Below are 26,090 nucleotides of genomic sequence, written 5' to 3' on the forward strand. Positions count from 1 at the left end.
CTTTTTGTCTTTCCCATATATACTAGACATTTGTGAAAACTAATTGAAGAACCCCTATTACTAAATTGTTTTTATTCATCATATATCTTAGACTTTAATTACTTACTAGCATATTTTTGTTAGTAAAGAAAACATCCACGTATATCAAGCATACTATTGAATATGTCTTTGAAAACAATGACAAAATAGTGGTGTTCGCACAGGTCATGAAGAACAAGTCGTGAAGTTGAAATATGAAAAGGGTCTTGATGCTATTTTTTTGTAGTTTACAAGGTGATTCCAAACTGTGTTTTGAATCACCCATATATATACGAGACAGGTGAACGAGAAGAAAGTCAGCAAATTCATAATCAACACAAGTACATTATCCTTATAATCAGATTTTGAGGAAAAATCTGGAGCAAAATCTATTATCCTTGACAATGAAATGTATAGGCCATGGGTGCAGTCACGACTTATAATGGTTATTTAACTATGACAAAAATAAACATATCACAATAAGTACAGAGCTTGAGGTGTAACAATAGGGATAAATTGTAATAATAGTCAAGTAAAAGGTTAAGTATTCCACAAGTTCTTAAATACTCACTAGGATTTAAGCCTAAACAATGTCTAGCTAAACCTCAGAAAAAACACCTTATGACAGTCTAGTTTAATTTTGAAACGAAAAGAGAAAAAAAAACCGCAGTCACCGTTTACAAACATTACAAAAATTAGGCCCAAAGCAGCAACATGTAAGTCTTGCTTATAGAGATCAGTAACCATGAGATTCCACTCATTTTGTCAAGAAGAAATCTCAGCAACATCAGAAGCTGCTGCAGTGTTTGCTACACGGAGAACATCCATTGCCTCGGCAACCTTTTTCTTTAATGCGTCTGGGGATTCAATGAGATGAAGCACCTCCGTTTGGTCCATCTCCAACAACATACCAGTAACTTTTCCTGCATGCTCATTCTCTAAACATTGTACAAGAGGATATATATGTTCCCCTAACATCTGAAATTTCAATACCATTAACACACTTGAGACCAGTAAAGGATTCAAATGCCTCCTAAAAATAGAGCAAATAATTAAAAAATAAGGTGTTAGATATAATTGATGATTACTAATGTTCTTAAAGTTTGTTTTAGAACAGGAGTGATCAGAGTTTAAGCTAGAAGCTGATCAGAGTTTAATAAAGTCTGACCAGAGTTTAATAAAGTCTGATCATAGTTTACATAGTCAAGACTCGTCAGAGTTTACACGTGGAAAGAGCTCAGAAGCGGATATACTTCAAGGAAGGATAAAAGCGGAGGAGTGATTTGCTGACTATGGAAACCAAACAGAAAACAGTAGCAATCTTTGATTGATAGAATACATAGCTGATTTATTGGATATCAAATCAGAGATTGATTTTGTAACTGTGTATATATAGACACAGATTAGGGTTACTCTATACGAGTTGAGTTATCGAGTATATTTTACAGAACCCTAGCAGCTCTTAGTGATAATATATAAATCACTGAGAGAGTTTTTGTAACCGATTAAGCTTTGTGAATAATAATTTACTGCTTTCAATCTCTTATATTGTTATTCTGTGTGATTGATTGTGTTCATTATATAAACTAATATAGTAAGTTTATAGGACCTAACAAGTGGTATCAGAGCCAGGTCTGTTAAGATAACTACAGTGAGATCTTAATCACAATCATGTCTGAAAAATCACAAGCTTCGTCTTTTAGAGTTCCAGTCCTTAAGGCATCTGAATATCCAGTCTGGAAAGAGAGAATGATTATATTTCTAGACTCCGTCGATCCAGAATACCTTGACAGGATCTATGATGGACCACATATGCCCACCAAACTCTCTGTTAGGCTTGGAGATGAACCTCAGAAGATGGTTCCAAAAGACAAGAAAGATTATACCCCTGAGGACATCTTGTCAATTGGTAAAGACTCAAAGGTGAAACACCTTCTGCACAGTGCCCTTGATAATGCAATGTCTAATAGGGTGATTGGGTGCAAAACTGCTAAACAAATCTGGGATGCTCTGGAAACCAGATGTCAGGGAACTCAAGCCATCAAGAAGAACAGAAAAACCATCCTTACACAGGAGTATGAGCACTTTGACTCAAAATCTGGTGAGTCCTTGACAGATCTGTATGACAGATTTGTCAAACTGTTGAATGACTTATCTCTGGTGAACAAGGAATATGATCTTGAAGACTCAAACCTCAAATTCCTTCTGGCTCTTCCTGAAAAATGGGATTTGAAAGTCACTACAATAAGAGACAATCTTGATCTTGGAGAAATGTCTCTTGATGATGTTTTTGGAAGACTGAAGACTTATGAACTTGAGATGGAGCAGAGGAGCAAACGTCATGGAGGCAAATCAAAGTCTGTTGCTCTAAAAGTTCAAGAGGAAGCTGCTAAGAGCAAAGGAAAAGCTCATGTCACAAAGTCTGACATTGAGTCATCAAACTCTGATGACTCAAACTCTGATGTTCCCTCAGACTCTGAAGACAGTGATGATGAGATGATGCAGTTAGCAGCATTGATGGTGAAAAGCTTCAAGAAGTTGGCTTACAAAAAGTTCAACAAAGGCAAAAGTTTCTCAAGGAAAGACAGAAACTCTGACAGAGTTTATGATAAGAAGAACTTCAGGAAGAATGAGGGCAAGGAAGGAAAAGCTGGAAAAGCTGACAAGTATACCTGTTTCAACTGTGGTGAAAAGGGTCACTTTGCATCTGAATGCAAGAAAGCCAAGAAAGAAAAGGAAAAAGCCTTTATCACCAAGAAAGGAAACTGGACAGATACATCTGATTCAGAGGAAGAAGTCAATTATGCTCTGATGGCAAACACTGACAACAACTCTGAATCTACTGCTAAGGTACCTCATTCTACTCTTGCCTTTGATACTGAAGATATAACTGAGTTAAGATTGTTCCTTAAAACTTTGCATATCAGCTTTAGAGATCAGACTTTAGAGAATGAAAGATTAAAATCTGAAACTCTAAGTGTAAAGAAAAGGAATGATTATCTAGAAAAAGAATTAGTTCAGATGTTAGAAGTTCAGAAAGAGAGAGATGATGCTGTCATTGTCAAAGATGAACTATTAAAGAGGTATGCATCTCTTCAATCAGAACTTGCTAAGGAAAGGGATATTATTAAGACATGGACTAATTCAGGCAAAACTACTCAGGATATCTTAGGTAGTGGAAACTGGAAGAAGGGACTAGGTTACACTGATAACTCAGAAGCTGAGTCATCAAAAATAGAGTTTGTTAAAACTGAAAAACCTAAGGTTAAACCTGTTAAATTTGTTGCTGAATCCTCTAAGTCTAAACAGAGTAGACCAGAATCAGAGATTAACAACAATTTAAAATCTGATAAGCCCAAACAGGTTAACATAGGACTGATGACTCAGAAACAGCTTAAGCATAAGCTTAAAGAGGTGAAGTCTGATAACAAAGACAAGGAGCCTAGGAAAAATAGAAATGGCAAGGTTGGAATAGACAAGAGTAATAACTACATGCCTATTCCAAATGCACCTAGGAAGACATGCCATAACTGTGGAAATACTAATCATCTTGCTAATTTTTGCAGGAAGAACAAGGACATTAACTCCTTACCTACAAAGTCTGGAGTTAGAAAAAGTAGTATTAGATATAAACCACAAGATCCATGTTTTCATTGTGGTAGTTTATGGCATTCTATTTATACTTGCAAAGAATATCATAGTTTGTATTATGATTATTATCAATTGAAACCTTCTTTGAAAAAGGTTAATAAAAACTCTGCAAGTACAAAATCTGTTTCTAGTACAAACTCTGTTCCAAAGTCTGTTAGCTCAAACTCTGATAATAATAATTCCGCTGCAAAAGCTAACAAACTTAATAAGGCCAAGGGATCCAAGCAAGTCTGGGTCCTTTAAACTAACAATTAGTGGTCTTTGTGATTGCAGGGCAACAGAAAGAATATCCTAGTCTTGGACAGTGGATGTTCAGGACACATGACTGGAAATAAGGCCCTGCTGTCAGAGTTTGTGGAGAAAGCTGGCCCAAGTGTTTCTTATGGAGATGGCAACATAGGAAGGACTCTGGGATATGGCAACATCAATCTTGGAAATGTCATCATCTCAAATGTAGCTCTTGTTCAAGGGCTAAAACACAATTTACTCTCTGTCAGTCAGATCTGTGACAGAGGATATCATGTTGATTTCTATGAAGAACACAGTGAGATAGTAAGCAAGTCAACAGGCAAGGTGGCAGTGATTGCTCACAGACATGGAAACATTTATGAAATCAACTTGCCTACAAACTCTGAAGGAAAAGCAATTTGCTTATCTACAAGAATCTCTGCAGAAGAAAGTTGGAAGTGGCACAAGAAGCTCTCACATCTCAATTTCAACTCCATAAATGAGCTTATAAAGAAAAAGCTTGTGAGAGGACTCCCTGAATCACTACTCACTTCAGATGGTCTATGTGATTCATGTCAAAAGGCCAAGCAGAGAAAGACATCCTTCAAGAGTAAGACTGAATTCTCAATAAAGAAGCCATATCATCTTCTACATGTTGATCTATTTGGACCAGTTAATGTACCATCCATTTCAAGGAAGAAATATGCTCTTGTCATTGTTGATGAGTATACTAGATACACTTGGGTATATTTTCTTCACTCTAAAGATGAAACAGCTTTGCATCTGATGGATCATGTGAAGCAACTGGACCATGAATCTTAAGACAAAGTAAAGATCATTAGAAGTGATAATGGAACTGAGTTCAGAAATTCAACAATGGAAGAGTTCTGCAAAGAAAGAGGTGTAGTGCAACAATTTTCTGCACCAGGAACACCACAGCAAAATGGTGAAGTTGAAAGGAAAAACAGGACTCTAATAGAAGCTGCCAGAACTATGCTTGATGAGGCTAAATTGACAGGAAAAGCACAAGTGGGAGTTGTCAATTTCTGGGTGGAAGACTTGTTTCTTGGTACAGCAAGAAGCAAAAGTCAATATCAACATCAACAGCAGAGTCAGAGTATATAGCTGCAGGCAGCTGCTGTGCTCAAATTCTTTGGATGAAGAATCAATTGTTGGACTATGGGTTATCCTTTTCTAAAATTCCTATTTATTGTGATAACCAAAGTGCTATTGCTATGACAGGAAACCCAGTTCAACATTCTCTGACAAAGCACATCAGTATAAGATATCATTTTATAAGGGAGCATGTACTGGAAGGAACCATTGAACTTCACTCTGTTCCCACTGAACAGCAGCTAGCAGACATATTCACTAAACCACTATGTGAAGCAACCTTTACTAGGCTGGTGAATGAGCTAGGAATGATATCAGGAACTGAGTAAACATAATGGTCAGATCTTTCAAGTTTAAATTGTCAAATTACCATATGTATTGCTCACAAATTTGCCATGATATACTCTGATTGTTAAACTCTGATGACATTCTCTGATGATATACTCTGTTTGTTATACTCTGATTGTCATTCTCTGACGATATTCTCTGATGTTTGTAAACTCTGAATCTTGATAAATGATCTCATTTTATTTCTTTGAGACAAATAACCTGTGAAGATACTATGAAGCATGATCTGAATTAGTAATCATGAATCTCAGTTAAGTTCTTCAATCTTGATCTCAATTTTGTGCAACTGTATTACACAAGAAGCATGTTAATATCATTGAGACTCTTTTACTTCACATATCTTAATTATAAGTGAGACTGATTAATTTGAATTTTCTCTCATTAAATTAGAGATGCACAGTGGTTATAAACTCTGATGACTTTATATCTAAGCCAATACACCCCAGATGATAAGCATGGTACTCCTTTGAGATCTTAGATGTCTATATGACAGTGACTGGGAAGACCCAAACATTTGCTGGTATTAAGTAATTTCTAAGATTTTATAATCTATGGTGACCAGTCACAATCTCTGATTATTGGAGAAATACTGATGCAATATTATATTTAAAGGTCGTGCCTCATTTGCCCTGAGAAGCGTCCTTATATATAAATATATATATATATAGGGGGTATTTAATTGCATAATTCTTCATCAGAGTATGTCACTTCTCTATGTCTTGAGAGTTTGAACAGATTATATTTGTCTTCCTTATTCTTAGGAAATTATGAAATTCTTTAGTCTCTGATTTAATATGTTAAATCACACACATTATTTCACAAGCACATTATTGAGCTATGGATTTTATGACAAAATCTGATTTTTGATGAATTTTCTAAACATTATGTCTTATTCTGAGGTACTTAGAAATTTATTTTCTTTGTTTTAAATCTCAGAGTTTAAAATTCGAGGGATTTGATCTTGATTTTTTTTTAAAATCTTGTACATCTCAGGAGTTTAAATATTCAGAGAATGTGAAGAGAGTGTTCCAAACGGCTGTATTGTTAGTGGGCTTACATGTAAAACTTTTTAATAGGAGAACGTGTAATCAACATTTATAACTGCACAAGTTTTACTGCGCTCATGATTACTATTTTCTTTTCTCCATGCCACTAACACTCATCTACCAGTTAAAATCTGACAGGTGTACAGCTGAACAAAAGTCCAAGCGTGTACAGCTAAACAAAATCTGAAGAGTTTATCAAATCAGATTTTATTGCTTGTTATTCACTTATACACTTCATCTTTACACACACTCTCTCAACAAACTCTTAAGCTTTTCTCTCTGCAACTCAAATCTTATCTTACACACTTTCTCAAACACCTTTCTTCCTTTACAAACTCTGTTCTAATGGCGACTTCAGCGTTTACTCATGCAGGTGTGGAATTTGTTCCCAACAACCACGCTGCCATTCTTAACACAGCAGATGCTCCAAGGGATTATCATCCAATCCAGCAATTCCTGGCACAGAGTGCCCTGGCTACTGCTCTTACCGCTCCTGCCAGACTCTCTAGAAGCCAAATCATCACTTTTTGGAGGACAGGGCAATATGATAATGGTGGTGCAGATGGATCACCATCTATTGTGTTCGAATATGAAGGGGAGGAGTATGCTGTTACTCCAGCCACAGTTCGTCAAGCATTCAACATGCCAGAGAATGTAGCTTACATCACAAATGGAGATACCAATCTCAGGGGCATGATGAATGCTCTGGGCTACAGTGAATCGCTTGATAAATTGGGACAATTAAAGCGTTCAGGACTAAGAAGGGAATGGAGCTTCTTCTTTGACTGTATCACGAGGGCTTTCCAGAAGAAAAGCACCAACTGGGATGCTATACCCATGGATATGCTACAAATTGGGTATTCTCTGATCTACTCTACTAATTTTGATTTTGGTAGATTAGTTCTTAGAAATATTGGTGAAAGAATGCATGAAAATAGACAAATCATATATTTCTCAAGATTTTGTCAATTACTGTTTAATGCCACTGTTGGTGAGGTGGATTTTGCTGTTGATGATGAGATCAAGCCCTTTAGGCTTCATAAAAGGGTGTTCAAGGACCTCATCTTAAAAGATGAGAAGTATCCAATCCAGAGGCCTCTCCTAATTCCAGCTCCAGTTAGAGCTAGGATGGATTTGCCCCCAGTCCAACAACAACAACCCCAACAACAACAACCTCAACCTTCCAGACCAAGTCAACAAGGGCTACAAAGTCTGATGCAGCCCCTTCCACTGTGAAGACCAGAACCTCTGTTGCTACACAAGTTCTGAAGACAAAGTCTGATGTGCCAACAAACTCTGATACAGTTCCTACTGTAAACTCTGATACAGTCTCTAAGACTTTAAACCCTGAAGCTGCTTCTCCACCAAAGCAGAAAAGAAGGAGACTTGTTGCAGCTTATGACTATGATGATCTGGAACCCTCTCATGCAACAAACTCTGAACCTCCTCAGGCTAGCCCTCAGTCAAGAAAAGTTAGATTTAAAGCAAGGGCAAACAAGCCTAAGAAGGCAAAGGTACCCATTACTGAGATCACTGATTTCACTATTGAGGAAGAGCAAGCACCATCTACTACACTTCCTGATTCTTCTCAAGCTCTGATGGTGCATCCTCTTCAAGCTGTTCCACTCTCTACTGCTACAGCATCTTCTACTTCATCTGAAGTAGATGAGGAAATGATCTGCAAGGAACCAGTTACAACTGAAGCTGGGACAACATTGTCTGATCCTCACACTCCAATCTCTGATCATGGACCCTCCACTCCAATTCCTCAATCTCCATTGAAATTTCCTGAGGGTGCCATAATTCATGATACAGCTCCAGAAAATTACAAGTCAGATGCTGTAATTGCAGACTCTGACAAGGTAGTATTGGAAGCATTGCAGTCACTTGCTAAGGCTGATGAAGAGCCCAGCAAATAAAAATCTGCAGATCAAGAGAATGTTGTTCCAGATCCTGTTGAAGATGATGTTGATCCTGCATCTGATGATGATGAGGATGATGAAAATGAAGATGATGAAAATGAGGATGAAGTCCCCATGTCTCTTCAACAACAGAAGTGGGAGTCTACCAGTCAATACAATGCCAGACTGCAGACTCTGAAGACAAACTCTGAGCCTCTTTCCAGGGATCTTCAGGTTGATCCACCTAATGAAGTATGGGATAAACTCTGGCTGAGTCACCAGCATTCTCTGGAGCCAGTAAAGGCTGAAGAATTTCTATCCTTGGCAGAGAAAAAAATTACAAACTCTGATGTCATGTCAAGCCTCAAAGCCACAGTTCTATATCTGAAGACATTTCATACTGCTCATGCTCAGACATCTAAGTCAGTAGATGGTCTTAGAACAGAGGTAGCTAACTTGTCTGAAACTCAGAATATGGACAAGAAAAGGCATTTACTACCTCTGAAGGAAGACATGAAGAAGCTGGTGTCTGCAAATCAATCTCTGGAACTGAGGATGTCAAACATTGAGTCCACTCAAGAGACAATGTCTAAACAGCTTGAAGCCATCCAATCTTCACTTTCTCTGATAACCTCAGTACTGATTCCTGATGAGGATGATGTCAAAAAGGGGGAGAGAGTAGCAAAAGTCAAATGCAAGTCTACTTCTCAAACTCTGAAAAGAAAGAAAAGTGATGATGATGATGATGTGGATGACTTCACAAAGAACAAGAGATTTCAAGCTGCAACTGGTGGAAGAGTTTCAAACTCTGACAGTGCAAAACAGTCTAAGCAAAGCTCAAAGTCTGCTCCAGCTCCAACACACAATGTCACATCTGGATCAAAGCAAAGACCAGTGGCTGGATCAGATAAACCAATGACTGATGAAGAATATGCTAGACTGATATTTGAACAAGAAAATCCAGAAGCTAAATTGGATTTGGAATTGATTGCTGCAGAGGAAGCTGAACTGAAGAAAGAATATGTTGAAGCTATAAACTCAGGACAAATTCAGAAACCTGCAAAATCAACTGCCAGACCAAAGGAAAAAGGAATAATGATCAAGGAAACTACTATTGCTGATCAGAGTTTACCAATCAAAAAGGTATACTCTGAAGATGAATATACAAGCAAAGGCAAAAGCATAGTAGATGATCGCCTTGAGAAAGGCTGGATTCAGAAGAAGTCTACAACCTCTGACAGAGATCAAGTTGTAAAAGGAAAGAAATCAGAAGCTGCAATCTCTGACAAAGCTCATATTGCAGAATCACAAGAAGAAAAATTAACCTCTGACACAGCTCAAGTTAATGAGGAAGCAAAGAAAGATACAACCTCTAACAAGGCTCAAGTTGTGTTTAAACCAACTATCACTCCTTTATCAGGATTTGTAAAGCCTAGTTTGATGACTGAGATAAAATTTGACAAGGGTTCAATTCAACCAATCTCTCATCAAAAAGCAGGAAGAAATAAAGGAGGGTTAGGATCAAAATATGAAGTATTTGAGCAGAGCATAGCATCAATGCCTAATGATCCCTCATCCCTCTGTGCACCAAAGACTGGAGCTTTGCAAGAAAGAATGGACAAGCTTGATTCAGTTCAACTGGTGAAGAATGACAGAGGTGATAATGTTCTCATATACTTTATGTCTGATGGAACAGTGTTTAGAGTTATTGAAGCTGATCTTTATGCTAAACACTGGGAAGAGTTGAGATATGTTCAGTACATATTTCAAGTGAAGAACAAATCATGTCAGCACATCTCAAATCTGATCAAGGATCAAATCAAGAGAAAGATGGGTATAACAGGAAACAAGAATGCTGGACCTTTTATTCCTAAGTACTTCAATGATCAAGGTCAGCTAGTTGAGATGAAGAAGAATTCAGCAAAAATAGAAACAGTAGCTGGAATCAGTGCTCTTACATTCAATGAAGAGTCTGATAAAGCTTACTACATCAGGCTGGATAAAGACATGAGAAGAAACAAGATCTATGATCTTAGAGCTGCAATCTATCAAACTGGAGTTTCAGATCCAGAACTAAGAGAGATCAAGAGACAGATGATCACAGCACTTGCAGAAGCTGAAAGAGAACTCCTCAAGGAATATTTAAAGACAGCTCATGGTGTCTATGAAGCTAAGGAGTAAAGTATCTGTAAGTTTAAAAAAGTTTTCTGTTATGGTTATATAGCTAAACTCTGTTGCATTTGACTTATTTGTTTTGACATCATCAATTATCTGTTAACTTGCACATAACATATTTATGCACAAGTTGGGGGAGATTGTTAGATATAATTGATGATTACTAATGTTCTTAAAGTTTGTTTTAGAACAGGAGTGATCAGAGTTTAAGCTGGAAGCTGATCAGAGTTTAATAAAGTCTGACCAGAGTTTAATAAAGTCTGATCAGAGTTTACATAGTCAAGACTCGTCAGAGTTTACACGTGGAAAGAGCTCGGAAGCGGATATACTTCAAGGAAGGATAGAAGCGGAGGAGTGATTTGCTGACTATGGAAACCAAACAGAAAACAGTAGCAATCTTTGATTGATAGAATACATAGCTGATTTATAGGATATCAAATCAGAGATTGATTTTGTAACTGTGTATATATAGACACATATTAGGGTTACTCTATACGAGTTGAGTTATCGAGTATATTTTACAGAACCCTAGCAGCTCTTAGTGATAATATATAAATCACTGAGAGAGTTTTTGTAACCGATTAAGCTTTGTGAATAAGAATTTACTGCTTTCAATCTCTTATATTGTTATTCTGTGTGATTGATTGTGTTCATTATATAAACTAATATAGTAAATTTATAGGACCTAACATAAGGATATACAAAAGGATGGTAAACATAAAGTACCACTCTTTGATTTGCAGGATTAGCAGAAGCTAGAGCTGAAGCAAGTGTTGTCGGCTTTGGCACTGGACCAGCATGCTGGGAATCAAGAGGTGCTCTTATAGACCCATCAATAGGCAATGGCATCATCTGGCCCATAACAGCTTGAGGAACCACAGTTGCGTCACCACTCCTCCCATTTGCCATGTATCTGCTGAAGCCATTATTGGCATTCCGTGGCATCCACTACATTCGTAAAAAGTTAAAAAACAAAACGATCTTGCTTTGATATAAGAATAAGAGTATAAGGACACATTGGGCTACCAATTTCATGTTGCATGAAATGAAAATTGACCAAAAACTTTAAATAACCTTGGACTCGAATTTAAGTTTAAATTTCTCGAATGTAGCATAAAGAAAATAGAGAAAAATACTTTACATGGAAATTATCAAGAACTCTAACGTGCCTACAAATTTTTTGAAAACAAAGTACAAAATGTGACCGTAATGACTAATATGAGGTATAATAATTTTCAGCGTATGTTGTCAAATATTAATTAGCTGGAGTAGAAAATATATAAATGATAAAATATACAAGATTGAGAAAAACTATCACCAGACTTTCAACACCAAATATAAAAGATTAAAAAGAAAAACTATCACAAAACATTCAACACCCCATCCCCAAAAACAATGTTGATAGAGGTAATTTAACCTCAGGTTAAGGAGCAAAAATCACCTTTAGCTGCGGAACCAAATAAATCCATGATCTTTTAATATCCCTTTTTCTTAAAAAAAACAGGCGGTAATGACTATTTTACTTTAGCTAGAATTTCGAATTTCCCCATTAAACTCTAAATACATGGATCTTCTTTAACTTGGATAAGACTTAAATAGCAAGACCTTGTGCTATACTTCCTTGACATGTCATTCCAAATCAAAATATCTTCACTTAAAAACCATTTCCTTAATAGAAGCATCCTTATAGCATGATAAAAATATAGTCTGTTGAAAACATATTCACGTACACAAAGATCAAGCCATTTATAAGTTTATTTAGGTACCATCCTTACCAAATTATTAAGATTAGGAGCTAAGTTCTAGCACTCATCTTTGGCACTAATAATGTTAAATGAAATTGGAGAATACATAATGACAATTATAATGTCAAGTTTATAAATGTGAGCTCATACTATATATACATTAATTTTCTAATATATTAATATAAATATAAATATATAGCTCACAAGTTAAGTTTTTTTTTATATATATAAGCTTGTACTTTTAACCATGCTTAAGAAAAACTAACTTGATGAAGGGTTTTTGTAACGCCTGTAATATTTGACTTATATATATATATATATATATATATATATATATATATATATATATATATATAGAGAGAGAGAGAGAGAGAGAGAGTTAAGTTCTATGGAGTACAAAAAAAATTGGAGTACAAAGTTTGATAAAATGTAATCTAGTCATCTAAATTTCAATTTTTTTTGTCCAATAATATTATTTGTAAATATTTGACAACCTGCACATTATGTTCTGCAACATAAACATCGTGATCAAATGGTAGAATAATTACTTTTATAAATCGTAGGACTCTATGTTCTGCAATATAACTAATAAGCAGAACAATAATCTTAATACTTGTTAAAGTTGAAAGATATTAATGATTAATTGACAATAATGTGCAAGAGAACTTATAAATGATAGATTATATCAAAATTTGGATAATCAAAGATATTATATAGGATCAAACTAAAAAATTATGATTTGTACTCCAATACTCCAATGTTTTTGTGTACTCCTTAGAACTTAACTCAAATATATATATATATATATATATATATATATATATATATATATATATATATATATATATATATATATATATTACAGTATTTCATTTTGGTGATATATAAATTTCGTGTCTTAATTGTTAAATTATGTGAATTTGACTCGTTTATTATTATGTGACTTCCGATTGTAATTAGAATGTACTTGTTTAAAATTTGACGAATAAATCTCGCTACGCGATTAAATGATATTACTAGTTGCGACGGTTTTGGCTTAATATTAATAAATGTGATCGTTGTCGCTACCCGATTTAATAATAATATAGATTTATGCGATTTAGTGATATTTGATAAATTGCGAGTAGCCGATAGATTATAACTTGCTAAATAGCGATGTGATATAGATTTCTTTCGTGATTTTACGTGTATTGTATTCGTGCTTTTATATTTTTGTGTGATGTGAGTATTAGAGCTTTACTTGTAATAATTCTTTTAAAATTCATTCTTGATCCAAAATTTTTGAAAACTATTTTATTAAACTTCTAAAATCTCATATTATTTGTGATATTAATTTCATGATTTATAGATTTGTACTTTATTTACTAAAACTCTTTCTTTTAATACTCTTTAATCACACTTTTATTAATTAGCAAATGACTAGTGTATCCTTGCATGCAACTTTGACTAGTATTATGACCGAGGGTAAGACCGTACAATCACCTCACTTGACCATGTAGGTTACCAATAAGCCCTTGCATGCATTTCCACTAATACTTGCTAAAAGGGTAGTCTTGTAATCTCTCCATTCCACTCACTCTTTTGGTCAAGTCAAGCCACAAAAACCAAACAAAACTCTCATTTCAACACACACAAAACCACACAAAACCACACAAACTCTCTCCACTTTTCTCTCCTCCATTCGGCCGAAGCTCACCCTCATCTCCCTCTCACCATTTTTTTTCATCTCTTCACAAAACCGAGCAAGGATCGCTCTCCTCTAGCAACTTCTTGTGAGTACTTTCAAATTCAAGGTTAGTTGTGCTTTGCATGTTCAAATGGAGCCGAAATAGGGCCTTGGTTCTTATGAGCTTAGGGTCACTATTTTGGAGGTTCTTAAAGATGAACTTGAGGTGCTCTTGGTGAGGGTTATGCCTCTATTTGACCAAGTCATACTCATGAGTCATCACATTCGGCCATGACTCTAAAGAAGAGCCGAATGTATGTATGTTGTCACTCGAAAATTTCATGATTTTGGGAGTTGGTTTCTTGAAATCCGAAGGCTATAGTGTTGTGGTGAGATTATTGTGTATATTCAGCCCTTGCATGACTTGTATTTAGATGTTACAACATGATTTAGACCTATATATGAGAGATTCTAGTAATGCATGTTGAGTTATGTGAAAACCGAATGCAATGCCATGAATTTGAGTTTTGTATGCGATTTTTGAGTAATGCATGCCATGATCCAAGTGATTAAATGAGAGTTTATAGTGTGTATGATGATATCTAGTAATAGTCAGTAGTTATCTTGAGAGTATCATGTTGATATATTCGAAATTTTGCTCATGTATGCTCCCTGAAAATTTTGCTCTGTTTTGGTTCACTATTTTACTTCGGCATTGTATGTTATATGGTTAAAAATTGTGGTATCTTTATTGGTGAGGATAGTCAGTAGGTATATGTATAGTATAGACTTAGATTTGAGGCTTGGTTGTTGGTTTATGGTGATTGGAAGGGAGTTAAGGTGGAAGGAGTCACACACACACAAAAACAGATTTTTACACCATAGAAACCTTGAGAAATGGAGATGTCATGCTTAGGCCCTCATAGGCCCGAGTTACCTGGAGTTAGGACTTGGTATATACAAGTCTCCAGTAACCATTAAATTCATAAAAACAATCATTTACATAGGTACACACACACATTTTTTTGAGTATAGGGCAGAACAGGGCACTTTAGGATCAATTGCATCCTTAAGAGGTTAAAACTATGTCATTGGTGAGGCCCTCATGGGGCCTTGATTTAGATGAGTTTAGGGAAGTCTTAGGAAGCTATTTGAGACATTGGATTGGTGTATTGAGTGAGTATAGTGAGTTTCAAGTTGGTAAAGTCAGGGCAGTCCCCACAGCAAGTCAAGGTGTTCTGTGCCAACTTGGCATGGAGGCCCAAGGAGGCCGGAGCAAGGCCTTAGTGTCATTACAAGTGCAAAACTTAGATGTAAGTCTTAGGTATCCAGAGGAGTCACAATTTTACCAAGGCACATGGTGGAAACACTTGTTTTTGCCAAGACCCCCAAGAGGTGCCAAACTGCCTAGGCAGAATGGTCACCTTAGTACACTAGTTTTTAAAGACCCTTGTAGGCAAGGCCTTTGAGTAACACCACTGCATAAAGTTAGTTTAGGATCATATCAACCTGTAGAAATTAGTTTGGAGTCAATGCCTTCAGTGGAGATGCCTCATTTCCACTAAAGAACACAAGTGTCACACATAGAGTCACATTTTAGAACCAACTTAGGGTGCATTGCATTTGAGTATGTCATCAGTGAGGCCTTGACCTCATATTGAGTCCATGAGTTATTTTTAAGTCATAATAGATAGTGCAAGTTAGTTTAAGTCAATGCACTTAGTGTAGATACATTATTTTTACCAAGGCACACAAGTGTCGCCAAGGTAAGACTACTAGTAAGTCACTTAAGTTGCACTTCACTTGTAAGTCTTGGGAGGTGGGGCACAAGTGTGCCTTACTCTTATTTGGTTAAGTTGAGGTCAGTAGAGTGTAATTAGGAAGTGTTGGTCTTAGGCCTTATGTGCTACTTGATTAATTGCTTAAATGACTTAGGTATAATTAGAGGATTATTAAATGATAATAGATAAGTAATAAAATGCCATGCTTTACTTGTTATGTGCATTACTTGATGAATATGTTACTTGTTTAATTAAGTTTAAGTGTATATTTTATATATATTTGTGTATATATCTATTTATATATATATATATATTTATACACGAAAGGGTAGTTAGCCTTGTAGTGACGAGGATACTATTGATTATAGGTGCAAGTAGGAGGCCAGGAAAGGAACCCCTAGAAGCATCTATACAAGAGCTCAGTAAGCGTAGTCTAGGCAATTGAAACTCTTCCTTTATACTTGCTTGATAATTGTATACCCTGTGAATGTTGAATTACTGTTTACTTAGAACTAAATTACCTTATCACCCCTTATGATCAAAACTTTGGATTCCAATAATACCCTCAATACTTGAATTACCTTTATCATATAATATCACCTTATACCCACATGAATACACTCTAATAGTCCCATGATGAATAATGAGAAGTTGATACCCCACATTAAACTGAATTACCTCTTTTGGAACCCTGATCTTAATAACATTCCCTCATTTAGAAAGATCATTTGTATTTTGAAAATACCCTTGCTTATGACTTGTCTTTGATCAAGACCCTTTTTGAAAATGAATTGAATTGAAATGACCTTAAAAGGAATTGGATAATGATTTATTAAGACTGAGGCGCCAGTCAATTATTGCAGCATCAGTAGCGGGGAGCCTGATGTCTGTTTATGGCCAATGTGTGCCGAGGATCCTCCCTGGTTGAATCACTTTATGTGGTTCGGAGCTTGGTGTGGGCTGATCACCCCTCAATGCTCGTAGCGCTGTGTGTTTCCAATTCCAATAAATTGCTATCTCACATTGCACCTTTACTTGTGATTATACCTTGTGATATCCATTGTTGTTATTGCACTTGATTATACTGCATATTGTGAACTGTTATAGATTGCTTTCACTTGCTGAGCTTTTTGCTCATATATATTGTTGTTTATTATAACCCTTCAGTGAAACCCGAGAATGGCCCGATTCAAGTAGACCGCCCGTAAGTCTACCTCAGGATCAGGGATTGCGTATCGCCGTATGATGGAGCAGGTTGGGAACTCGTAGTTCCCTAATTTTATCTTTTGGAAACTTTTGGGATTTAAAATGTGTAGTAATGACTTAGACTTAACTTCTTGGGTTGTAATAACTTTAGATGTTGTTCATACTCATCCCTGGTGATTCCGGGATTGTGGATTTTAGACTTGTAGTTTAATATTTATAATTCTGTAGTTTAATTTAATATCGTATTATGCATGCTTTAGTCGGTTATTTATGATGGGTCCGTCTCAGTTTTATTGAACTATAAACCTATACCATTGAGGTATATTTAATCCTTTTTTACAGCACAAGGGCTTATCGGCTCATGTGGCTAAACCACATGGGCTTTTTTGCTCCTTGACCCTATAGCCTCTTACACTTTGGTTCTAAAAAACTCATATTTTGGTTTTACCCGGCTTGTATTTATTGAGATTTATTAAAAATGAGAAGCAAGTTTTTAAAGATTGTATGATTCATTATTGAAGATTGTATGATTCATATATTGAAAACCAACAGGGAAGGGCTAAGAATATGATGGCTTTAAAGCTTTCAGTTATGAGGCATCAAAGTATCCATGAAGAACATAGCTACAATTTGGTAAGTACAAATATGAAGGGGCTACATGTACATGTGTCGTTTAAGAACAAAACACTTAAGAATAACATTAAACTATATAAGAATGTACCGATTGTTCATCAAGGAGCTGTCAGTTATAAAAAGAATAACCACTGATATGTCCATGACACTTACTTAGAAAGTTATTCCAAATTAATCCATGAACAATGAATATTCACTTTTTCAATACAATCAAGAAGCTAAAATAAGGAGTATGACGTCTTTGAAGATTACATATATTTCTCAATGATTATCCATTAACAGCTAAGCTTTATCTCCATTAGTACAAAGAAGCAGAGCCAGAGAGGAGTAAGATAAATTTTGAACTATATATTGTCTAGGAATAAAAAGTCAGTCGTGAACAAGAAAATTTGAGTTCAATAAGTATGATATTTAAGGGGCTATACAGGACTATGACAACTTTAATGCTTCCACTAATAATTCAATTCATACCTATCAATGGAAAAGAAAGCATCTTAATCTGCTAAGTAGGGGTAACATTAAAGCTTACAATAATAATTAAATTCAGACCTATCCATAGAACTGAAGCCCCATTTTAAATCGTAGTACTATATAAAGTGAAGTTATATTTTGTCATTTTTTATGTTTCATAACATGGTCTCCTCTTTAAAATTTTAAGTTGAACTTTAACCCTAACGGCGGATGAATACGTATTTTCACAGATTGGAAAGAAAAACGTAAGAAGTCCACAAAGGTTATTTCCTATCTACCTGCTGCTGCATGTGCTGAGCATTTCCATTTCTTCTTTGACCCATCCTCTGTTCCGATGGTCCTTGCCTTAGGAATTGATATGGTGGGATAACAAAATTTTGGGGCACACCAGGACGAATTCCTGGCACAAGTTGTTGTTGGAAACCATACCCAGTAAGTTGAGGGGGTATCAAGGCAGGGGTACCGTGGCCAAAATATAGAGACTGCTGAGGATGCCTCGGTGGCCCAGGATGGAACCCAGGCATTCCCCCAGGCAAAGTTGCCAATGTACCAGGAGCTCGTATTTGAGCAAATTGTGCCTAAAAGAGAATATTTTTAGTGACTAATGAATTAACATTAATTTTGTGTGAAAATATAAAAGGTTAGAACCTACTGAGTTACCATAATGGGAAAAATGTGGTCATTGCATAAATGAGGTACGCCATGCATAGGTGAAGTACAATGAACAATATTAGATGATAATCAAATTTTGAATATTCTATCTACCAATATTTTGAAAAAAAAGCAAACCCAAACAGATCTGATCAACATTATTACATATTAACATTTAATTTTACCTCTAAACTTTGTAGGAGTAAATATACGATCACAATCTCCCTCCTCACATTCATGTATAGTCTTTTATTCCAAAACTTTTAGAAGGGATTTCTATTGTATATTTTTAGATTTAGTGCAATCTAGTTTGTTGAGTATTTAGCGAAAAAACAAAAAAAAATTGTGAAGTAGTAGCAGTAGTAACAATATATAGCAACAATTTTTTTTTATCAAAAACAACCATTGTAAGTCTGTAAGCATATTATATAGATAATAAAAGCAACTATAATAATTGCACCATTGTAGTACTATAAGTGATGATGCTAAACGGTACCCTAAAATTTAGCTAACACTAGAAAAATAACATCCAAAAAATCAGCTTAAGAACTACATTTTAATGATGGAAATTAAGACAAATTAAGACCCGCATCCTAAAATTTTAACTTAATTAAGAGAGGCACAAAAACTGCTATTAGCTATATAACGATTAGTTAATCCTACTAAAATATCTTCGTGCATACATACCTTTTATTATATTAGGCTTAATTCTCCACAAACTGAACATACTCGTTAAGATGATACAGTGTAATAGCTTTCGTAGTTCATAGCTATTGTAGTTCATACTCATATTTATTTTACATAATCAACCAGTTACAGATAACTAGATAAGCAACCAACAAGAGTACATAATTTTTTTTATCACTTTAGCAGATGGGAGAAAAAAATAAAAATCACAAGAAATAATAAAATAACTCAAAACCATGATATAATGTTTAACCTGAAGGTGAGCTCTCCTTTCATCTTTTCGATGGGCAACAGCAACATACAAAGGCTTTCTTTCAACCATAGTTCCATTCATTTCATTCAACTGTATAAATACAATTTTAGAGATTATAAAACCAATATTATCTAAACCATCACAATTCCAATAATAATATAGTTAGCATAACAAAAGTAAACAAACTTACAGCCATTGCTGCATCATCAGGGCTAGAAAAGGCCACAAACCCAGAACCTTTGCTTATCCCTTGAGGATCAAGATTTACCTAAATGATATTACTAGTAAATTTTAGAAAATTATTGCTCGAATACATATCAACACATGACAACAACAACAACAACAACAACATGCAAGGTCCAAGGACATACCTTGCAAGATGTTATGGTTCCAAACTTAGAAAATAAATCCTTCAGCTTCTCCTCATTGATAGTATCATTAAGATTCTTTAAATACAAATTTGCCCCTTTAAGCTTTTCAAATCGACTAATTCTTTCTTGTTCAAACTTAGCTCTCAGTTCAGCTTCCCTTTCGCTCTTCCTTTGAGCCCTTCCAACATACAAAACTTTCTCATTACATAAAAATCCATTCATATTTTCAACCGCAGCGGAAGCATTATCTGGATTCTGAAAATTCACAAACCCAAAACATCTAGACTTCCCATCAGCATCTTTCATTACAACTGCACTGGTAATAAGACCATACTTCTCAAACATATTCTTAAAGTCCTCATCTGAAACTGTATCCGGGAGATTCTTAACATACACATTAGTGAACTTCTGCGAGCCACTAGTCCGACACCTATCTTGTTTACGGATAAAAAAACCAACATAAACTTGTTTATCATTCATTAACATGCCATTCAACTGTTTAATTGCAGATTGAGCAGATTCCTCCTGGTCAAACTGAACAAAGCCAAACCCTCGTGATTTTCCGTTGCTGTCAAGAGCAACTTTGCACGAAAGCACTGTACCAAAGGCTGTGAAGGTTTCCAGCAAAGCTTTGTTATCAATTGATTTGTCTAAGTTTTTGATAAAAACATTAGCAAATCCACACTTCCGCATGCTAGGATCTCTTTGAGAATACATAATCCTGATCGGTTTTCCATTGACATTAGTAAAATTTAGAACGTCCCGGGCATGAGCAGCTGCAACAAATATACCAACAGAGAAAAAAAATTAAGATTTTTCCCATCATAATTTTTTAACTTACATATATATATATATATATATATATATAGTACTTATTTAATAATCTTTTCTTTAGTGAATCAATATGCAAGTATAGAAATCCATAGATTGCATTTAGGAACATGTATATCATTTCAAATATTAGATGTCACATGACATGATTTGAGGTATCTTTCAAATTCTCGATTTTATAGTAGTAAATGACTGTCCTGGATCTCAAAGGAAAATCAAATTCCAACATTTTTGTGTATTCATACATGTCCTTTGATCAAATCCAGAATTTCAACTGAATTTCAAGTTCCCAAAGAGGCTTCGTTAATATTTTTCAAGATATATATGTGTAAAATGAAAATTAAGCGTGATAATAATGCATTCTACTGTAACCAAATTCGGTAGTTGCTAACACCCCAAGAACATGCTACGATTTTTTTCTAGAAACTGAAACACAATTAATGTCTCATAATTAAAATAAATCTCAATGCAACATATATAAATTCTACCAAGTTCTAAAACACGAATATATTCAAATAGACTCAAAACAGATAACTAATTTACCCTTCACACTAATAATCATCAATTAACTCTCTCACAACAGAATAAAACCTGCCAAAGAAGTAGGAAGCATGGGATTTTAGAGTACAATTAGAATTAACCCTTCGTACTAATGATCCAGAAACGCACATCATATCGATTACTTACAAACAAGCACAACACTAACACATGAATACATATATGTCATACAAAGAAGAAAAGAAAACATATGATCAAACATAAGTAGCTAGAAGACCACATTACACAATATATATATATATATATATATATATATATATATATATATATATATATATATATATATATATAGGTAATAAAATGCAGAAAAAGAGGAGCGAGTGAGATACCATCTTGTGGATTAGTGAAATTGACATAGGCATAACCGAGAGATGTGTTGCGGATGAGATCCCTACAAACCTTAATCGTCATCACTTGCCCCACCCGGCTAAACAAATCGTAGAGTTGTGATTCGCCCACATTCTTGTCCAGATCACCCACGTACAATGACACATTATTAATCGCCGTCCCTCCACCGCTCACTGCCGTTGGTGATGGCACCGTCGCCGTCGCCATTCTTATATATCTATAAAGATTTTTATCACTCTGAATGACAAAATCAATAAATATAGCGTTTGTAACAACACTCAATATATGAACATATTATTATATCATTGATTAATGGTGCATGTAATTATTTATCAGGACAAAGATTTTCGATTGCTTCTTTGTGTGTGTGTGTGTGAATAGGTATTGCAGAGATATATATGCATTAATGGTGTGTAGATTAGAGAGAGAAACGAGTGTCGATGCAGCAATTGAAGACACCGATCACTCCTCATGTTTCTAAGCAGTAGTATTTGTTTATTTATTTATTTATTAGATTAATAATAAATGCACACGTGGATTTTTCATGTACGTCGTTATGACCAATCATTTAATATTCATATTGCCAGCTGCAGCCCTGCTCGTAGGTTCTTTCTCTGAAAAACATATAACGTCATGTATATATAATTTTTTAAGCAAACTAATTCGACTTCAATTTTCTCTACACCCATAATACTAAAGATGTTGCACCTTTCTTTAATAAATTTTATTATTATTTTATTATTTTTTTTCCAAATAAGATATACCGTAACGGTCAGAATTTTATATTTAAAATTTATATTTTTAAAATTATAATGTGATATGTTATTGGTGAGATTCGAATCTTAAAATTTTTGAATTTAGTTTAATGTTATACTTAGTGGTCCACATCAATCTAAATTTAAAAAAATATAACAGATTTATTAGAAGATATAGTTAAAAATATGATACCATAGAAATATAAATTATCTCTATATTTAATATTATAATTTAGTATATATTGTATTAGTAACTAAGAAGGTTTTAGTGGGTGATTTTTAAAGATTTTTTTTTCAATACTAAAATTCAGGTGTAATCAATTCTGATTTCAAAAAATGTATTAGAATTTTAAAGTATTCAAAAATTTTAAATTATCCTAAAAAAAAGGTGATAGTCAATCGAGATTTTAAATTATGTTTAAAAATCTAATGTATCTGTTATGTAGGAAGATTCATTTATGCATCAGGAGATCATCACAATGAAGCGACAAGGAATAATACAGTTGACAGAAACTGATGACCGCATTAGCAACTGATAAAACCGCATCAGTAAGCGGATACTTGATCTGTATCGAGTATAATTAGTATCCGGAGATTGAGTTAGAGAAGGAAAGAAAGTAATTGATACGAGATAGCTTATTTATAGATATATACTTTTGTTTGAGTAAATCAAGTTAGTAATTGTAGAAGTTGTGTACTATATAAACACAGATTATTAGGTCTTACGAAGATACGAGTAAGAAGCACAACACGAGTAATATTTGTGTAACCTAGCAGCTCTTGAGAACGTTGTTTTTCTTGAAAGAGTATTGTAACAGTTCTTATAGTGATCAATAAGAGCTGAGTTAAATTGAATCTTGTTTGTTATCAATTCTAGCTTATCTGACAATCGATTGATCAATAGATAAATTCCGCTTAAGTCTATTGATTCAAACAAAGGCCTAGCAAGTGTTATCAGAGCCAGGCTGGTTAATTGCTACCAGTAAAGATCGAATCATGTCAACAACCAAACCAGAATCACTCAAAATTCCAGTCCTCAACAAAACTGATTATCCGACCTGGAAAGTCAAGATGATACTCTATCTCGAAGCCGCAGATCCTCACTTCATCGACATGATTACTGATGTTCCTCACGTTCCAAAGAAACTGGTCCCTAAAGAAGGAACGACACCAGAACACTCTGTGGATAAAACTAGAGGAGAGATGACACGAGAAGAAAGACTTGAAGTATTCAAAGACTCAAAGGTAAAATCAATTCTCCATAATAGTCTGGATTCTGTCATGTCTAATAGAGTAATTACATGTAAAACTTTTAAAGAGATATGGGATACTAGGGATGGCAGAAAAAACCGATCCGAATGGATACCCGACCGTTTCGAACCGAACGGATTTTACCGAACCCGATATTTTGGATTTGGATTTGGATTTGGATTTGATTTTTAGACCCGAACGAGTTTGGATTTGGATCTGGATATTAGGTATTCCGTATCGAAACCCGACCCGAAATCCAAATCCGATCCAAACCCGATCCAAACCCGAAACCCGAAAAAAAATCCGAATAATATATATCATATTATATTTATTATTTATTATATTATATTATATTTATTATTTATAATATATAATTTTAACATTATTTAATATAATCTTTACTCAGGAGTCACGTGTAGTCGTGTGCACATTTAGTCTAAAATCTCAACCCTCAGCCTCTCCAACTTAGAATCCCTAATTCTAAATCTCATATTCTCATTTCATATACCCACTTCAAGTCGCCGACTCGCCGCCTGCAGCCTCCTCCACTTTGCCAGTCCATCAATCCATCTCCGCCTACAATTTACATGGTCTATCTTTGCCAAGTCGATGTACACCTGCTGCTGATTAGTTATGAACTTGTATGTTTATTATTAGTAGTACAACTGATGTCTTTGATTCCGTAAAATCTTGCACTGTAATCATGTAATGTTTGCCTGCCTGGTGTCTTTTAATTTAATCGTGGTTCAATTGCTCAGCTGTTCAGGTATTTGAAAAATGTAGTATAATTGAATTTTCGGGTTTGGATAAACCCGAACCCGATCCGAAATCCGTTGGATCGGGTTCGGGTTTTGTTTTTCAAATCCAAACGGGTTCGGTTCGGGTTCGGGTTTGGTGAAAATTTTCGGGTTCGGGTTTGGATATCACAGATATCCGAACCGATCCGACCCGTTGCCATCCCTATGGGATACATTAGAAGTTCAATGTCCAGGAACAGAAGCTATTAAAAAGGATCAAAGAGCATTGTTTGTTCAAGATTACGATAAATATGAGACAAATCCTGATGAAGATCTTACTGACTCATATGATCGTTTTCTTAATCTATTGAACAACTTATCTCTTATTGGAAAAGAATATGAAGCTGTGGATTCCAACATAAAATTTCTCAGATCATTACCTGAAGAATACGATACTACAAGCTCTATCATAAGGCATTAGTATGACCTAAGTACTGTTTCTTTGGATGAAGTATATGGATTACTAAGAACACCTGATTTGGAGATTCAACAGAGAAAAGCCAGGAAGGTTAATAGAGACAAGTCATTAGCACTGAGGGCTAAGACAAGAAAGGAAGTGAGCAGCTATGCTGAAAAGCCTAGAAATCAGATCAGGAATCAAATCTTAGTTACTGACTCCATATCAGTTACTGATGACTCTTCCAAAGATGATGAGGATGATAGTTCTAATGAATCAAAAATACAGGAGATATAGCTAAAGGACTAAGGAAGGTGAAATTTGGAAGAGATAATAGAAAGGTAAGCTACAAGAAAGACTCTTATGAATCAGTGAATGACAAAGATGGAAGCAAGGTTGATTGGTCAAAAATAAAGTGTTTCAACTGTGAGAAGACGGGACACTTTGCAAAAGACTGCAAAAAGTCTAAGTCATATGGAGGCAAAGGTAAGGCACTTTTTACTTCAATCAAAGATTGGATGTAATCATCTTCTGAATTTGAAGAAGAAGAAGTGAATTATGTATTGGTGGCAAGTTTCGAGGAAAATCAAACCACTGATGAATCCTCTACTGATAAGACACAAGAGCCAATTTACAACTTTGATATTGATAATACATATAGACTAAAATCTTTTCTGAAATCATTGCATCTTAGTTTTAAAACGCAAACACTAGAAAATACTAGACTAAGAAGTGAGATTGAAGAATGTAAAAAGAGGAATGACTTCTTAGAAGGAGAACTAGTGATGATGAATTAAGTTAAAAATGAATGCAAGATTGCTAAAGTCTCAGAATCCATATTTAGACTCAAGTATGATCAAATGGAAAAAGAATTAGCCATTGAGAAACAAAGGATTAATAATTGGGTTAGCATAGGAAAGAGACTATATGAAACCATGTCTACTAGATCAGGATTAGAGGGTCTAGGATACAGATTTGAGGATGACAAAAATGAGAATAAGAAGAAAGATCTAAGAGACATTTTTCTTAAAGCTAGTACTGATAAACCTGTTAAGATATCAAAAATTGTTTCTACTAACATTGTTTGTGATGAAAAAGTTGTTTTTCATGAAGAAAAGAAAACTGAGAAGGTTTTTCATAAAGGAAAAGGATAAAAGCAATAATGATATCAAAAGGACAATTGTTGATACTCAAAAGAAGGAAATAGGC

The 26,090-nt window shown here is 34.9% G+C and overlaps 1 protein-coding gene across 1 annotated transcript; it reads right to left on the minus strand.

The window, feature by feature from the left end:
- Window positions 1-746: 746 nt before the first annotated feature.
- Window positions 747-21,888, minus strand: LOC108212638 (polyadenylate-binding protein 3). The gene is made up of 7 exons (XM_017384359.2): window positions 21,663-21,888; window positions 19,945-20,720; window positions 19,764-19,841; window positions 19,574-19,663; window positions 18,261-18,560; window positions 11,207-11,428; window positions 747-996 (listed from the first exon to the last, which is right to left on the minus strand). Exons 1-7 carry the CDS (start codon window positions 21,886-21,888, stop codon window positions 784-786), a joined length of 1,905 nt encoding a protein of 634 aa, XP_017239848.1. The 3' UTR covers window positions 747-783.
- Window positions 21,889-26,090: the final 4,202 nt, after the last annotated feature.

The sequence above is a fragment of the Daucus carota genome, chromosome 3 (assembly GCF_001625215.2).
Source record: "Daucus carota subsp. sativus chromosome 3, DH1 v3.0, whole genome shotgun sequence".
NCBI classification, from domain to species: Eukaryota; Viridiplantae; Streptophyta; class Magnoliopsida; order Apiales; family Apiaceae; genus Daucus; species Daucus carota.

Coding starts and splice junctions, on each gene's coding strand:
- LOC108212638 (XM_017384359.2), bottom strand. CDS start 21,888: ATGGCGACGGCGACGGTGCCATCACCAACGGCAGTGAGCGGTGGAGGG. Junction 19,842..19,944: donor GAACCATAACATCTTGCAAG/GTATGTCCTTGG, acceptor AATATCATTTAG/GTAAATCTTGATCCTCAAGG. Junction 11,429..18,260: donor CTCAGCACATGCAGCAGCAG/GTAGATAGGAAA, acceptor TTACGAATGTAG/TGGATGCCACGGAATGCCAA.